Source organism: Diorhabda sublineata, chromosome 1 (genome assembly GCF_026230105.1).
Source record: "Diorhabda sublineata isolate icDioSubl1.1 chromosome 1, icDioSubl1.1, whole genome shotgun sequence".
NCBI lineage: Eukaryota > Metazoa > Arthropoda > Insecta > Coleoptera > Chrysomelidae > Diorhabda > Diorhabda sublineata.
In genome coordinates this window covers 34,148,404-34,166,753 of record NC_079474.1, presented here as the reverse complement: position 1 = coordinate 34,166,753, position 18,350 = coordinate 34,148,404, and the positions used below count along the sequence as shown (strand labels likewise).

Sequence of the window (18,350 nt, the reverse complement as noted above, 5' to 3'; positions counted from 1 at the left end):
AACATCAGAATTGATCGTTTGGTTACTTGGAAACAGCTTAAAAATCACAGCCAAGCTCTGATAGTTTCCCACGAGTTGTCAAATATGTGTTAGGCTTTGCATTATCACTAAACCTTTTCGATTCGACAATTTTGGACGTTTTTCTTTGATTGCTTCATTCAGTTTCATTAATTGTTGATAGTAAACATCAGAATTGATCGTTTGGTTACTTGGAAGTAGCTTAAAAACCACAGCCAAGTTCCAATAGTTTCCCACGAGTTGTCAAATATGTGTTAGGCTTTGCATTATCACTAAACCTTTTCGATTCGACAATTTTGGACGTTTTTCTTTGATTGCTTCATCCAGTTTCAATAATTGTTGATAGTAAACATCAGATTTCATCGTTTGGTTACTTGGAAACAGCTTAAAAATCACAGCCAAGCTCCAATAGTTTCCCACGAGTTGTCAAATATGTGTTAGGCTTTGCATTATCACTAAATCTTTTCGATTCGACAATTTTGGACGTTTTTCTTTGATTGCTTCATCCAGTTTTATTAATTGTTGATAGTAAACATCAGATTTCATCGTTTGGTTACTTGGAAACAGCTTAAAAATCACAGCCAAGCTCTAATAGTTTCCCACGAGTTGTCAAATATGTGTTAGGCTTTGCATTATCACTAAACCTTTTCGATTCGACAATTTTGGACGTTTTTCTTTGATTGCTTCATCCAGTTTCAATAATTGTTGATAGTAAACATCAGATTTCATTGTTTGGTTACTTGGAAACAGCTTAAAAATCACAGCCAAGCTCCAATAGTTTCCCACGAGTTGTCAAATATGTGTTAGGCTTTGCATTATCACTAAACCTTTTCGATTCGACAATTTTGGACGTTTTTCTTTGATTGCTTCATTCAGTTTCATTAATTGTTGATAGTAAACATCAGAATTGATCGTTTGGTTACTTGGAAGTAGCTTAAAAACCACAGCCAAGTTCCAATAGTTTTCCACGAGTTGTCAAAGATGTGTTAGGCTTTGCATTATCACTAAATCTTCCGGTTCGACAATTCTGATCGTTTTTCATTGATCGCTTTATCCAGTTTCATTAATTGTTGATAGTAAACATCAGAATTGATCGTTTGGTTACTTGGAAGTAGCTTAAAAACCACAGCCACACTCCAATAGTTTCCCACGAGTTGTCAAAGATGTGTTAGGCTTTACATTATCACTAAACCTTTCCGGTTCGACAATTCTGGTCGTTTTTCTTTGATTGCTTCATCCAGTTTCATTAATTGTTGACAGTAAACATCAGAATTGATCGTTTGGTAACTTGGAAGAAGCTCACCACCACCAAAGTGATGGCATATTAGCTTTCGTTGTTGTTTTTCATTTTAGTTTGCACTATTCGCATATATATATATATATATATATATATATATATATATATATATATATATATATATATATATATATATATATATACACGTACCAATTAAAGATGAATACAAAACGGTAAACTAAATGTAGTCGAGCGTGCCTAATCTCTAAGAACAGCGTAGCTCCGCGAGAGTCTCAGTTCACTGTCCTAAGGAAACTTGAGTACTCAAGACGTGGATTCAAAACGTCTGGTTTGGATTCGTTTAAGTTTTTAAGAATAGGAGGAGATGTTCATAATGTAGAAAATAGAAAGATGTAGGTTTGTTGGTTTTCGTAAAACATGCTAGTAGATATATTGGAGATGAAGGTAATTTGGAATTACAAAAAAAGAAGACAACTTGGAATTTTCTAAGTCAGACGTTGGTAATGATGAAATGTTGTTTTATCGACGAAGTTGTTCTGGGTAACGGGGGAAGGATCGAAAATGGCGCGAATGAAAAGAATTTATCGTCTGTTTTGAGAAGTAATTTTCAATCAGAAGATACTCATAAGAACTATTGAACTGACAAAGTTCGAAGGATATGCTTGATGATAGAAAATTTTTATGGTATTTTCAACTTTTTTTACTATTCGCTTACATTTATAGATAATCTTTACTGACGAAAATTCCTTAGGACTTTTGAAATAACTCACTTCCTTTTTGGAAGTTTCAAATGTGTTTGTATACGTTTTTTATAAGTCCTACCATAGACTTTTAACGTATACACAAACACGTATAAATAATTAAGAACTTGAATTCGTTTCACAAAAAGGAAATAAAATAGTTTTACACCCAAGTAATTAAGCGCAATCTTTGTTGGTGTTCTTTAACGTCTCTCAGTTTTAATAATATGCTTTATATTCATCATGGACACTGTATGAGTTTTTAGACGGTCGTCGTAGGTTCCAAAATGACTTTTACGAGGGTTATTTCGAAAGTTTTCAATCAGAGAAGAGACTTTTTCTTGCAAATACCAGGGCAGTTATCTAATAGCAAGTGTATTAACCTACGGGATTATTTTTTTTTTCTAAATAAAAGTACTATTAACAAAAAGTTTAGGTCGAAAAATGTCTGTATGGGTGTGATATTTCTAATGCCACGTTGATGTTCAGAAAAATTTTCAACAATAATAGTTTTCGTAATATTTTTATAATTTCCCATGAGAACACCATAAACCACGTAACAATGAGTGCTCGCCACGTCCATTACACTAATAAGGCGATTTCTTCAATAATTAGACAAAATGCCTCGATGGAATTTTCAGTATTCAATACGAACCACTGCAAATTTGTTTGCCGTTGATGAACGTTGTGCACAAAGGCAGTTATACCTCCTAGTTAGGCCGCAATCTAGCTTTTCCTTGTAAGAGATGTCTTTTACCGGTCAAGGTGTTTGAGAAATGCTGACGCTTCCCATGAACATTTACACGCAGAAAACAACAACGTCGACAAAAGTTGATTTTGGACGATAAGATTCGAATCAATATCAAATCTCAGGTTGATATTTATGTATGACGTGTTAAAATTTCCAAGTCGTATACGAGGTATTTCAGAAATAACTTTACTTTTTAAATATCGCAAAAAGTTATCAACAAAATTTGAAAATATTGGTTCGAAATTATGATAAAAACACGTTATTTGGTGTTTTTGAGGTCGCAGAATCCTTTTATCAAGCTTTCATACGTTCATATTGTCCACGACATGGACTGTGAAGCCGATCCTGTTCTGTTATAATGGAAGTCTAAAATTTAGCGAATTTAGTGCTTTCTTTTATAAACAGATAATTTCTAGGAAGTTTTTTCTATTTATTTGTTTGTTTTGGTTCTAGAATTATTGAGAAATTCTTTTTTTGTATATCTACCATTGAAAAACAGTTTAAATAAATTAGGAAATGAGAAAAACGTCTTTTTCCTGATTTAGTGTCAACTGATCAATTGGCAATACACATGTTTAAGTTCCTCTGGAGGAAGTCTAGGATTTGTATCTTTTCCTCGGCCTACCTATCGACATCAAAAGATTGTTCCCCCTCCAACCAATCCACGATTCCTTCAATCAACCAATCCAGACCTAAAGCCGAAAATTCATTAACAATTGTGAGCTAGCATCTGGTTTGTTGAAGAGAAATTAGACGCATCAAGGATATGAGAGAGATTTATGGATGATAAGTGTTGGAGTATAGCAACGATATAATTGTGCCTGTGCGAAATGAAAATGCCAGGTAGACGGGAAACCAAGAGAGCGAAATTTTATTGCTCTTCCCCTTCCGTCTGAAGAGCCCCGAAGGATGACCCACCACGGTCAGTCCGCCACCAGCCCACGCGACAGCCAGTCGCATTCAGCAGTTCACATCCAGTTATCAGTGTTTATACAAAAGTGTTTTTTTACAGTCCATTCATTTATAATTAAACGAAAGACTTTTTCAAGTGCATTTTATATACTGCGTTACGTGCATACTTTTATTCATGTATTATTGTGCTTCATTTATGTGTTATTAATAAAGTCAATCTAATAATACTTATTGTTTATTAACATTTAACAACAATAAGTCACAGTTTGAGTGGTGGTGAGCGGGTTAAAAAAAATAACGGATGTCTATGTGTGGTGACGATTTGGGAATGTTTTGGAGGAAGGACAACTAGAGACCTGGTGAAAATTGAAGACCAGCGCTTGATCGTCAGACGATTCCAAGCATACCTTGAAGTTGTTGTGGAACAATTTGCCAAAATTGTTACAGGGAATGTCAAAATTGTGATAGTATTGTTTTTATTTGTAATTTATCACGAAAACTATAGATTGGACAAAAATTTTTCACAGATAGTGTATTTGTAGGTTTATTATAAGATGAAAATTGAATTTGACGATATAATACGAGATTCGTCTTGTATATAGTGTTAATTTGAGATATTACAGAACCGGCGAATTCGAAAAGACTAAAAGACACACAGAAACAGTAGTCAACAACCAAGACGAAAGTAGTTGTACGAGTTGTAAGTCGTAAATCTATGGTGGGACAAGTGGAGCGGCATTTTCCTGATTTCATTCACAAGATAACGCCATCCACCGACAAGTCTCTTTATATTATAATCTCGAGGGCAGATTGGAAAAGACTAAATTCCACTACGATGGTATCGGATATATCTTTTTAATACTATTATTTTTGGAACGAATCAACTTTTTCCCATAGAAATATATGTATCCAAATTTTTGTTAAGTAGTCGCAGAACAAATTTTTCTACAAGTTTATTGGCTCGCAACATTGGAATGATAAATAAAAATTTTGAAATAATCTAAACGTGATAAATACAATTTGAAAATTGCTTTTTAAATTTTGATATGAAATGAAATATTTATAATTAGAAATTGTTTAATTTTTCGCGTGCGTTTAAACAAATTGTCGTCAAGCACTTTTTCGGGTGTAGAAAAACGTCGATTTTTGATCTGCATACATAAGAATGAATCATTGGGTGTCAAATATGGACCGTACGGCGAGTGACCCATCGATTCGATGTTTTAAATGTTCAAAAACGTTTTTGTTTGAATTGATGTGTGATTGTCGTGTAGAAACAAATGCTGATGTACCAGGTTCTTCGTTGCTCTAATTTGAAACACCAATACGGTCGATTGTTGTTTAATTTTGGGTTCATATACATAGATCAATGATTCGTCCTCTGTCATGATCATTTGAAAATACTGCAATTGAATTTTTTGCGACACGAGCTTTTGTTTGAGCGATTGTCAAATTATGGGGTAGCCAAGGCGAACAAATCTTTTTGACAATCTTATATTTAAACTATATTGAATGTAAACGAGTTAAACTACTCTCCAAATATGCCTTAATCCTACGATATGTCTTTAAATACTAATTTACACGTTATTTTTTGTACGACAACCGATTTTAGAGGAATTTAACGAAGTTTATTACATAGACAAGTGCGACCACTATTGAATTCGGGTAACCAGCAAAGCATGGTATATCATATACGAGGGGATACCCAAAAGTAACCGGACTAGCATTGCCATGAGTGGAGCTTTTGTATTACTGATTTCTGCCGCCAGGACCTTGCCTAGCGCAACTCAGTTCAGTGCCTAACCTCTCAAGTTCTGTTCGCCACTAGTGGCCGTTTTTGCTAGTGCTGTTTCACTGTTGATTCGTTTTTTTTTATTATAGCAAATTCAAGTGAACAACGTGCCGCTATAAAATTTTGTTTTCTACGCTGCTAAAACTGTTTTAATGTTGAAAACCGTACGAGTAGTCGATTGATGACAAAACTCGCTCTGGACGTCCGAATCGATGAAAATGTTGGAAGAATACGAGATTTTGTGCGACAGACAATTGATCAACTGATTGAAATCAGTGGAATATCTTCTAGCTCGTTTCAGCAAACAGGTGACTGGTTCTTCCACCATGACAACGCACCTGTACACTCAGCCATTACTGTTTGCCAGTTTTTGGTTTAAAATAACATGGTTCCGCTACCCCACGCACCTTAGACCCCTGATCTGGCTCCGTGCGACTTTTTCCACGCTTGAAAAGAGGCATGAAAAGACGGTGATTTGAAAACATTGAAGACATCAAGAAAAGAACGAGACAGGAGTTTTCAACCATCTCTAAAAATGAGTTAACACAGTGGAAGCACCGCTGGGACAAATAATAATTCCGGTTATTTTTGGGTACATCCTCGTATTACGAAAAACTTTTGGCTGCAGGATATAAACCGTATTAACTAGTTCTTTGAATTTTTGACTTTTAGATACAATTAAACCAAGTCTTATGTCCATTTTTTTTACCTCAAGTCTTCTGCTTTTACCAACAGTCCTGGTGCTTTATAAATATCTTCTGTATCATCTTTATCAGTCGTTTTCTGTTTACCATAAGTGATTTTTACTTCTTTTTATTGTTTTTCATATGTTTACGTTGCTTTTCATATCGTTTAGCCCCGGACCGTTAATCCGGGGCTAAAATAATGACGAGGCTCCCTTAAGGAATTCGGAAAACCGGAAAAATTCACAAAATAATATCAATATGTTAGATTTGTGGTATCAACACATCAAAAAATACAGAATGATTCCCAAATGTTGGGGCCCTCTTGGACCTGGGGCTACAGCCCCCCAAAGTTCCTAGCTTAATCCGGCCCTGTTTATTATTTAAATTTTTTTTATATGCTGCAATATATTTCTATACTATATGAAGCATTAGCAATTCTAAAATAAACAAAAATTGCAATTTTAATGTAAAAATATCAACCGTAATCGCCTGAGATCGATTTTAGTAGAAAACCAAGTAAATAAATATATGGAAAAAAATCATTGTTTACATTTCAAAAATCACTGCTTCTTTTTTTTCATCTTTCAGTAGACAATATACGTCTCTCATTATCTTGTGTTGATGTGGCTTATGTATATATGCAATCGCCGGACTGGCGACGACGGGATTCAAACCGTGTTCCATCCCGGACGTAGTGCCATCAATTCTATGGGAGTGTACAACGGGATCTTAGTCAGGATTTATAGAGGCAACCAAGACGTTGATTTGTAATCGTTTATATACAAAAGATATAAATCAGCGTGTGAGATAAGGCAAAATTGGATTTTTTCTTTTAAATTTAACTATTCGTACATAATATCAAAGTATTTTAAAGCCTTTAAATGATCAGTATTACCTGATAGATTGAGCTGTTGACGAACATGAGTAGCAAAGATCAGTTTGAAGCTAACCAACCGATTAATTTCATTGTCTTTGCACCATATGGTTCTAACCCGTAGTTAAAATTCAACTTTCTGTTTAGAGAAATCAGAAAAGTTGTAACCTGTTGCATATTTACTTTTTCTTTTATTTAATGCTTCTTAACTGGGATCAAGGACGCTAATTCCTTGAATGTGGCAGTGCAGGACGCTTATTATCGATTATCCTTAAAGCGAAATGAATATTTTTCACACTGGAATTCTATATGAAATAAACTAACTTCACCTAAAAGGTACAAGTGCACTTTTCCACGAAAAACAAAGATAATATCGAGAAAATCGAATTTCTGCTTTTTTGAGGTTAGAATGTGTGCAGAAACTGTCAATTAAAGTATAAATTGTCGTTTAAAACTGGAGGAAAGACCTAAGGAAAGCATTATACGTGAAGATGGAGATTGTTCACATAAACGTGAATAAAATAAGAAGGAATTAACAATAACTAATAAAAAAATGAAGAATTCCAAAGCACCTGATAAATACGAACTAATATAAAACTGATTAAGTATGGTGGGAATGAAAAAATAATTAATAATATAGTAGAAATAGCTGGTAAGCTCGCTGAAACGAGAGCAGACACATCCTTCATGAAATCTGAACCCTGAACTGTGGTATCAACTACAAAACAATATAAAAAAGATTGGAGAAGAAGGTAGATAGCAGCAAAATCAACCTACAGAGGCTGGGACATGCGAAAAATCTCCCGGGAAACATCTGATGACTAGATTGTAGTTGCTGCGCAAAGATTTTCTTAAGGTGTAAGACACCTTGGAGTAGAGGACGATCTCTGCCAATTACAACATCCCACATTCTGAATTTTCTATACAAAATAGATCCTTTATTATATTCAAATTTTTATAATTTATATATAAAAAAATTATTGATCAGAAGTAGTGACTTACATTTATTAAGATAAATCAAAGTATACACGAATCTCTACAATACCATAGAACTTTTTTACTTTACTTCTGCGTATTTTAACGCCCAGACGCACTAGCTCTCATCCACGGATTACCGACGTTGATCGGAGGCGGTTCATGGAAAGCTGGATGGGGTTTCTTTTTACCTGAGGCCACCGAAGGCTCCACCACCAAAGCGGATCCTTTGTAATTGTATCCGTTCAGTTTATCAATAGCTCTATCGGCAGACGACTGATCCGGGCAATCGACGAAAGCGTATCCACCTCTTTTTATAAGGATATTGGTGCAAGAAAGATTTTGATCGACAAATAATTGTCTCAATTTGATTTCGTTAGTTTCATTAGGAAGATTTCCAACGTAAAGTTTACTCATAGTTATCGGTGGTATTTTCGTCGTCGACGCCATCTGAAAACTCATAATACCCAATCTGCAAACACAAAACTTAACGTAACAGATTAAGAAAAATACGTTGACGGTTCAAATTCTCTGACATATGTATACTTGGATAGTTTGACAGTTGTGACGCGGATGTAAGTTTTTAGATCAACTATTAGTCTGTACAGGTAGCAATGAAGTTAATTGACGAAACTAGGATCAGTAAACTACCAGGTTGGAAATATCAGGTATATAAATGGATCTCCTATACTTATTATCAATCAAGATAATATCCTTGATGTTATGGGGAAGCCATTGCAGACCACGTCGTGAGTATCCGGACTCAAATTGCGATTTAAAACAATCTAAAAGGTCAAGAACCTCCACTTGTTTTTTATGGACGTTTCACACACATCTGATGATATTCATAACAAAATTAAAGGTTTTTTTTTAAACATTTTATGATTTTTTAGCTGTTTTATTCTGTAGAATCTTTCGGAATATCAAATGTTTAGTAACTAAAGGTTGAAACATCAATATTTATCCTCGGATTGTTTTTATCTTCTTTCTCTTGCAAATCACGATTCTGTGTTTATAGTAAGAATTAGCACGTAAACCGTAAGGGCCGTTGAACATACTGTAAACGTTAGATTTCTTGTTAGATTTTAAATAAGAGTAAATTAGCAATTCTAAAAGGTGAAAGGACTGTTTGTATACTGACCGTATACGTATACGAGAGTTGAATTATAAAACGTGATAATTCGGGTAATTCGTTCATCCGAATATCGTTAGTATTTTGAAATCAAAATAATTTTTTTTAAATAAAAACCAAACCCTATTACATTCTAGTAGCTCGAGTCGTTCCTGCAGTGTATAAATATCTGAGTTTATCGCATTTTTGTAGATTGTAGGATTTTGATAAAGGTTTACACTTCTCCAAAAGACATCCGGATCAATTATGAGCTATGTCTGGTTGGCTAGAAAGAATTATGTTGAATAGCTTGGATAAACAACTGCCATGGTAGTATCTGAACTATCTATAAATCGTAGTACTCCGAAGAAAGACGAATTTGATACTTGTGGGATACCTAGGGAACAGCAGATTTACCTTCGAACTATTCCAACGATGGCGACCTGGATGTATCGGTTTTTCAGAAAGAATATTTGGATACCAGACCTTCTTTGATATATCCAGATTGATTGTCCGGAATTTCACATATTTTTCTATAGAAATAGACAATGATTTGATAGTAAAACAGAAATAGAAAGGAAGACCAAAGAAAAGATAGAATGCAGACAGAAAAAGATAGAATGCGGACAGAAAAAGAGAGGAATTTAAGACTAGAAACGAAAGCGAAAATAGAAAAAAATTGAAGGGAATTACTTTACTTAATAAGTATACAAAAATTAATTCTCTCCGATATACCTGATACACTTTTTTAGGAAAAATCATCCTTCTACCCTCTTATTGTTACATACTTTTACGAACCCAAGAAAGACGTTTGGAATTGTGTCTCGGTACAGCGAAGTGATCAGATTTCGAACGCCGAGGTCTCAGCGAAATTACGTCGTTTCCAGAGATTCGACCTGCGCGACGAATTTAAATTTTTCCAATAAATAGTAAAGTTATCGAATGTTGTTTATTGTGCTAGATTTAGCGCCCACAGCGTTATAATATTTTGAAAAAAGTTTAAAGGTAATCCGTTACGGTCGTACCATCGTTTTATCTCCATAAAGAACATAAAATAAATATGTAAATGAGCTTATTTCAATTTTGTTTTCCATATTACAAAATGTGCAGTCTCTCTCCACAAATTGAAATTCAATTCACCATAAAATTTCTTATTAGACGCGTGAATAATATAATGGTAGATTAATCAACTAAAAAAAAAAAAGTACCATCATTTTCGAAACGTCACTATTTTCGTTTATTAGTTTCAATTGTAAGGGGTTTTCTAATAAGAGGTGTTATTTTGATATGCAAAGAAAAATGCCATTTTTTGAGATAAATGATCGGATGTTTATTTCAATATAAAGAGGAAGGTATGCCGTTAATAATGGAACACAACATCAGCCAAATGGCCGACACGACTGCGCTTACAGGACCATATCCTTTTCATGAAATTTTCCGTAACCAAATTACAAAGCGGCTGCCCTATGTCCTCGATAGCCTCACGAATTCCATCTTTGAGGTCTTGAATCGATGCCGGACTGTTGGCGTAGACCTTATCTTTCACGTGGCCCCAAAAGAAAAAGTCGCAAGGTGTTAAATCACAAGATCTCGGTGGTCAATTGTGAGATAACACGGTCCGGAAATTTTTCCCGTAAAAGATCGATGGTTTCGTTGCTTTTGTGGCACATAGCGCCGTCTTGTTGAAAGTAAACGTTGTCCAAATCAATACCATCCAATTCCGACCATAAAAAATCATTAATCGTCTCTCGATAGCGCAATTCATTCACCGTAACTGTTGCTCCAGCCTCTTTTTCTAAAAAGTAAGGTCCAATGACACCCCCAGACCATAAACCGCACCAAACAGTCACGCGTTGAGGATGGAGAGGATTTTCAACAATAACTCTTGGGTTTTCCGAGCCCCAGGTTCGACAATTTTGTTTATTGACGTAAACACCAAGGTGGAAATGGGCCTCATCAGTTAAGATGATTTTTCGATGAAATTCCGGATCATTTTCGTACATTTCAAGGACCCAATCAGCAAAGAAACGACGTTGTTGATGATCGGCCGGCTCGAGTTCATGTGATAACTGAACTTTATAGGCCTTAAGACCCAAGTCTTTATGCAAAATACGGTGTAATGATGTTTGTGGAATGGCTAATTCCAAAGAACGACGACGAATGGACAAACCTGGGTTTTCTTCAACACTTTGGGCTACAGCAGCAATATTCTCAGTTGTTATTGAGCGACGTGCACGGGTTTTATTCTTCACATCACTAACTTGTCCCGACAGCTCAAATTTTTCCACCAATTTCTGTACTGCAGTCCGAGAAGGTGCTTCACGTCGACCCAAAAATGTTTTAGTTTTACGAACCGTCTCTGCCAAACTTTCACCATTTTTATAGTGAATTTTAATAATTTCAATGCGTTGTTGAAGCCTGTATCGTTCCACTTTCATTAATGGCGTAGTTTATACTTGTCAAATGTCAAAAAATGACAGCTTCAAAAGTGACATTTACCGAAATAGCGGGCTGTTCAAAATAACACCTCTTATTGGAAAACCCTTTATATTTTTGATATCCACAAATTAGTATTACCACAAAAAATTGCTTCTATTCTTTCAACAGTTTGTTCCAAGCACTTTCTTTCAGGTACGTGCGTATCAGTGCTTTACATAAACCTAGGAAAAGTGTTTTCCCAAGTTTATGTTAGCAACATTGAACACTGATTGGGTCTCCAGTTCAAACATGGGTTATAAACCAGATGAAGCCTTCACCTTTTCAAAGCAAAGGCTGGTACCATCAAAGTTGTAGTTAGTGGAGTAAGGTACTGCATCCAAAATCAATCCTGTCTTTGTGAAAGGTTACCAGAAAAGATGTTTGATGAAGCCTACTTCTTTTCAACAACTACTTCTGTTCGTAGTTTCAAATTTTTCCATAAATACCTTTAGGATTTTACTAGAAGTTGGTGAAATTCCAAGCAAACCTCTATCCACATTCTCTCGAAATGTAAAACACTAATAAACTCCAGAGCACTGCACCTGGGAGCACTCGAAATAGAAGACGAAGATCTCTGGCAAAGGATTAATGGATCAGCTGTAAACACAAGATTCTCTAGTACAGCAGCAAGAAAATGGGACACAAAGATCCTTTGGCTAAGTCTTCTACTGACTATCCAGCCGCTTCTTGCATTTCTCTGATCTCTGGTTGGAGTTAAACACCAGCCAGAACCCAATGTACGGAACCGCGTCTTTGTTTATTTGGTAACGATGGTAATCTCTGAAAACTGACACTTCTGGCTGATTCGCAATAGGATGACCGCTTGAGCAGTTTTATCATTTGTTGTGTCAATTTTCTATGTATCGGTTGACTTTTGATGGCTAACTGGTGGTGGTGGGTCAAGTATATAACTTTTTATAAGGGTCAGTTACCCCTAATTATCACTATTGTGAATAAGCTTTCAGATTTTATCGCTGGTCGTTTGAATTGACAACGAGGTGATTGTATATGACAGATTTTCCATCTGTCGTGTAAAAAAGAAGAAGCAACGTCATTATTCAATAAAATTATATGAATATGAATGCAAAAATTACGTTAATAAGACATACCATTCATTTTTTTTATACATCAAATATAATTACGGATGATTATATAAACATAGTAATTTATAAAATAAATGAAGTAAACGATTAAATAGTTTATTGATCGGTGTTAAGGTCAACCAGGTTGTTGTCGTTGTTATAATATTTGTTGATATTTTGATAAAAATCTGGAAAAGCGTATAGATTAAAAAGAGTGGCATGTATCACGATATTATATTAATTTTTAATTATATACTTCTGATCCTCACGCATCTGCTTTCTGAATACACGAAAATTTTATTTTATGATTACTATCTTTTTGTTATTAATTTAACGATAATTTTTTTTTTTTTAAATTGAATAATCGATGTACATTTTGGTCCTTAGAGCCGTATACAAACTTACCTTACTCTGTGTTGCGTAATCTAAGGCTAACATACAATCGTTGTAGCCGTTTTCAGTCTTGATTGTAGTAGGCATGGGGCCGCATAGTTGTCCTAACTGGGTCCCCATGGAATCCCGGTACCAAGGGTACATATTCATTCTGTAAAAAAAATATCACCATAAACGGAAAACGGATTTTTACGACGTACGTCAATTAGCAGTTTGGATCTTAAGAAATTAATTTGTACGGAGATTTTCCTTCAATTGTAAGACAATTTTATTTTTAAAAAATAAACTCGCGGGTTCAATTTTGCTTTAGACTTTTTCTTTGTGACTTCGTTACCTAATCTTTGAACAGTGTGGAAGACGTAGCAGAAATTTCTAAAAACGGGCTCTGTTGTCGACGCGCCGCGTTCGGATCTGTTATAACTGACGAAAATGTGGAGACGGTATACGTTAGTTGAGCAGTGCGACTATATAGGTCACGTGATGCACGATTCGCGAAAAAATTCAACTGAAACATATACTAAAAGAAAATCTAGTCCTTTGGAAAAGTGTCCAATATGTAAGAAGTATTCGGAAGAAAGAAACTCCACTTTTTAGAGAAATATTAAATAAATATTTTTCACTTTGCGTCATAAATTATTCAAATTTTGAAGAATGGATGGGAAGACGAAGATTTGTTGAGTGGTCCGCTCGCTCAAGTGACCTGATATCACGTGATTTCTTCATGGGGTGCTTTTTAAGGACCGCGTTTATGGTTAGAGGACTAGGCACTCTTCCCGACCTCCGAACTGCAATTGAGGAAGAATTAACGACTTTTCGCGGATATCTTTACCTTCGTCGGACCCGTTTCTTCGTTTAGAATAGATGGGCATCAATTTGAACACTCACGGTAACCCTTTTTGGATTCTATTTTGTATTTTAATAATCTTCCATTTGCTCTTTTTTTTACACTAATAATTTTTTTTGTTATGAGATCCCTAGAATTCATTTTGGGTAATTTTGTTGGTGATAATTGACAAACTATGTATTAATAGAGATAACGACGTTGATTTTATGAATGAATTATAATAATCAATGAATGTGTAAAATCGAGTTAGCCGCAAGGGGTCATTCACTGTTTGTTCCAATTTTTCAAGTAGGTTATTTATGGACACGTGAATGCTGTGCAGATTCTCGCCTTCTGCCGTATACCTGGACGTTATTACGGAGCTAACCGCAAAAAAATATTCAAAAAAAGTCATTGCCGGCTACCTTACACCCAACCAGAGGCGTAACAAATAATTCTGTTATATAAGCCAAGAATTAAACGGCATTTTTTAATTAACGACTATTATGGTCGAATTGTAAACATTTTTCAGTATCTTATATGCATAAGAAGATGTTATACGAGGCAGTACCTGGCCCAACATCAAACTCCTCAAAATAGTCATTAACTAACATTATTACCTCTTCATTTTGGAAAATATTTGACCGCCGAGACATTTTTTCAAGCCTGGTAAGAGGAAATAATCCGAGGGGGCTAAATCTGGCGAATGAAGTAGCGATTCAAACTTTAATTCATTAATTTTGGGCATTGCGATAACTGATGTGTGAACTGGTGCATTGTCTTAGCCAAATGCGGCCGTTTTTGCTCGATTTCTTGACTCGAACGTTGCATAATACTTGCCGTTAATAGATTTTTCCATTTTGAAGATAGTTAATGAAAATTATCCCAAAGAACCAACGCCATGACCTTGCCTGCCGATGGAACGATCTTGGCTTTCTTTAGAACCGGTTCTCCCTTTTCAGTCCATTGTTTTGATTGTTTTTTTTGATTCGGGTATGAAGTGATGGACCCACGTTTCATCCATGATTCATCCACATTGCCAAACACTCGATGCAAACATCTTAATATACGTCATTTCAAAGACAATTTTGATATTTCTAATGTAAATAAATTAACTTTAATATTTCGATTACGTGAACAATAATATTTGATGCAGAAAATATAAAAGCAGCGGTTCAAGGTTGTTCTGCAATAATAATTAAGGCTTTTGATTAAATTAATTAAGAAACCCGCGTATGAAGTACCTCTACGTTGCCTGAGTTTGTTTAATCAAGCTTATATGTCAGAAATTTATCATTAATCTTTTTTGATATTCAATATGAAACGATCCAGTGGTGGAAACCTCGTAATTTTTCGATTTAGTTTATTGAAATGTATAATACGAAGCGTCCGTGAAAGATATTTACGCATAGACAAAACTTTTTATATCAATTTTTTGATATTAATAAATTATGAAATTATTTAAATGAGTCAATATAAAAATCGATTATTTTTTTCCTTTTTGTGTAATATGCAATTTCAGGAATCCCTAGAAAAATAACAAAGATAACAAAACATAAGTTCCCAAACTTTTTTTCCGTTGTAAATTTTCTAATGGGCCCCTGGGTGTGCACCAGGACCAATTTGGGAATCATTGAAGACGGGAAAAGATCGAAGGAGTTTAGGATAGAGCTAGGAGTGCAACAAGGATATAATCTTAGTCCTCTTCTATTTATACTAGACATGGGAAGGATTCTTAAAGTAATAAAAGAGAAGAACCATAAACTGGAAACAATAATTGTATACAGAAACCAAGAAATGTTACAAATAGAACGAAAGTAAGCAAAGCAAATATACTACGCTCTTAATAAAACAATTTCTGGGCATAAAGAAATTGAGAAGACATAAAATCAAAACTATACAACTCGTTAACTATACCTACATTGATATATGGAAGTAAATCTTGGCTAATGAAGAAAAATATACAGAATAGAATAGTAACAACGATTATGGAAAAACTGAGGAAAATATCCGGGAAAACGAGACGGAAATTTCAGCAAAGCTCAAATAGGAACTAATAGGAAAAAAAATAGTTGAAAGATCAAAGCCAAATAAGAAACGATATAAGAAAAGGAAGACTCAGTCTACAACTAGTAGCAAAGAAAGGGAAAAAACAAGTAAAAACGAGAGTGACAACTAAAATCCCAGAAATGATAATGATACAGATATACCCGCAGCTTGAATCTGTAGTAATGTTATCAGTATTTAATACAGCGTCTTCAATAATAAGCAAATGGACCTCTTGTATGACTAAATCGTCTACAGTGCTCTACACAGACGCTCTTGTCTTTATAAGTCCTATTAAAATGACCATCCTCTCATATATTTTAGCTGTTCGCAATTTGATACTCATTCTTAAACAAACTCCTCATCTGCATCAATTTAAGTCTTCTCTTTGATTGCCTTTTACATGGTCTCGTTCGTTGTTGATTATTTTTCATGTGTACTGAATCACAATGGCTTCTATTGTTTTCTGATATGTAAAAAAACATGCTCCACAACAACCCAAAACGTCGTTTTCAAGACTCTGACTCTATACAAGGAATTTTCGTCCACTCAAGTGATTTTTCGTAATCCTACCTTATATACTCATGTTTTTTCGATTGTGGGGGTCCTCAGTATGAAAAAATTGTATATTTCAATAGTAGAATTTATGATTATTCACTGGAACATTATTGTGTATTCTACGATTATCACAAATTTTAAAAAACCTCCTTTCTCTGTGTCTCAATCGAGGACATATTAGCTAAAGTCTATTATGTGGTAAAAGTCATCATAATTTAATAAAAAGCTTTCGTAGCTTACCGCAATTTTTATATAAAAACATTTTAACGATACTAATATTTAGACCTACCCTCGTATAAATATTAATTTTATACTTTTAACGGTATATCGTTGAATTGTTAAATCAGGAGTACCTACTATGATATGTAATCACGAAATAATTTAGGAAATCATTATATAACCACATCAAAAACCTCTAAACCAATTATGGATCCTAAATAGGGGTCATTACGTAACCAGAAAACGTCCAAACACATCTATAACCGCAATGTAATTGACAAGATATATAATAGGATCTTAACAAAATCAATAAAAACAAATATGTTTTTATTGATTTTTTTTAAATTGCTATAAGATTTGATTTTTTATTTAATTGAATTTTTTTCAATATATCCTTAACTTGACAGAATTTAATTGACTTATAATATTTTTATCTGAATTTCAATGTACCTAGATCTATTTATGAACTATTTTCAAAGTCCATTAGATTAATTTATTTTATTATATAACACAATAAAGTTATTTGACTATTATAGACAACCATTGTTGTTAAATACTTTTATCATTTAAACAAGTGTAACATTTTATAAAACAAGTACATTTCTACCTACTATGTACTAAAAATAACTATTCATATGAATAATTATAACATAAATTGCATAAAACACTAATTAACGATCCTAACATAACCTATATCCTTCATTAATATCTAATGAATTTTAGCAATGGAGTTAAATTTGGAAATAAATTAAACTTACGTAAAGTTTTTTGTTTCAAATACCAGTTACAATCCACACTATAGTTTATTCACTTTATCACAAAAATTTTAATAAAAGTAATATTTCAAGCCTAATTAACCATACAACACTTTACAACAAGTTTTTATGCTGCTACCGAATATACGACCAAGTGTTTTTCTGCACCCGATATACACAAAAAAAATCCACACATAAACTTTAGTAAATAGTAGATTAAAACGTAAACATATTCACCGACGAATTCCGAGAAATGTTACTTGATACGATAGATGATAATATATCATAGATGTACAAACATCGGCTAGAACGTCAAATTCTAATAAAAACTGCGGCGAGACATAGACAGTCGAACAAGCAAAGACTAAACACTTGTATTGTTTGTATAAAAAACGAACGGCGAGAAATAAAAAACATCGCAAAGTACAGTGGTGTGTAGGAGTAAAAACGCGGTCTTGTTTTTTGCTCTATCTAAGCTCGTGCCAGTTTTTTACAAAAGGAAAATCCATACACATCCCCGAGAACCCGCCAACTTGACTAACACTCAAATACGGTTTAAGCGCGACTTTGAAACCTTCGACTGCGATCGGCGACGTTCGATCTAAAGTTACGCCTACAATGTGCGTTGAAACAATGCCTCAAGTGCGATAGAAGAAAAGGCGTGTGCGGGATAGACAAAGAGGGGTACAAACACATCGTTTTTTTTTCTGATCTGATCTGATTTATTTCTTTTAATATAAATTAGGATATATAACCAAAATTTTAAACTATTGCTAAATAGATATCATTAATATATATTTGAAATTAGAGCGCTTTATATGAATATGTTCTTACTAATAATACAGGGTATGTCGTTGAACGATAAGTTGATTTATATAT

At 34.3% G+C, this 18,350-nt stretch overlaps 1 protein-coding gene across 4 annotated transcripts in view; it reads right to left on the bottom strand.

The window, feature by feature from the left end:
- LOC130450425 (zinc finger protein rotund-like) overlaps positions 1 to 18,028 on the bottom strand; it is a 177,817-nt gene extending 159,789 nt beyond the window's left edge. For 2 of the 4 annotated variants that reach the window (XM_056788801.1, XM_056788816.1), the window contains exons 1-2: positions 17,475 to 18,015; positions 13,083 to 13,221 (exon numbers count right to left, since the gene is read on the bottom strand). In XM_056788801.1, the coding sequence (XP_056644779.1) occupies positions 13,083 to 13,220 (138 nt within the window). In that variant the 5' untranslated portion in view covers position 13,221; positions 17,475 to 18,015. Of the gene's footprint in view, positions 1 to 13,082; positions 13,222 to 17,474 lie in introns of all 4 variants that reach the window. The other 2 variants (XM_056788813.1, XM_056788806.1) reach the window with 2 other exon arrangements.
- Positions 18,029 to 18,350: the final 322 nt, after the last annotated feature.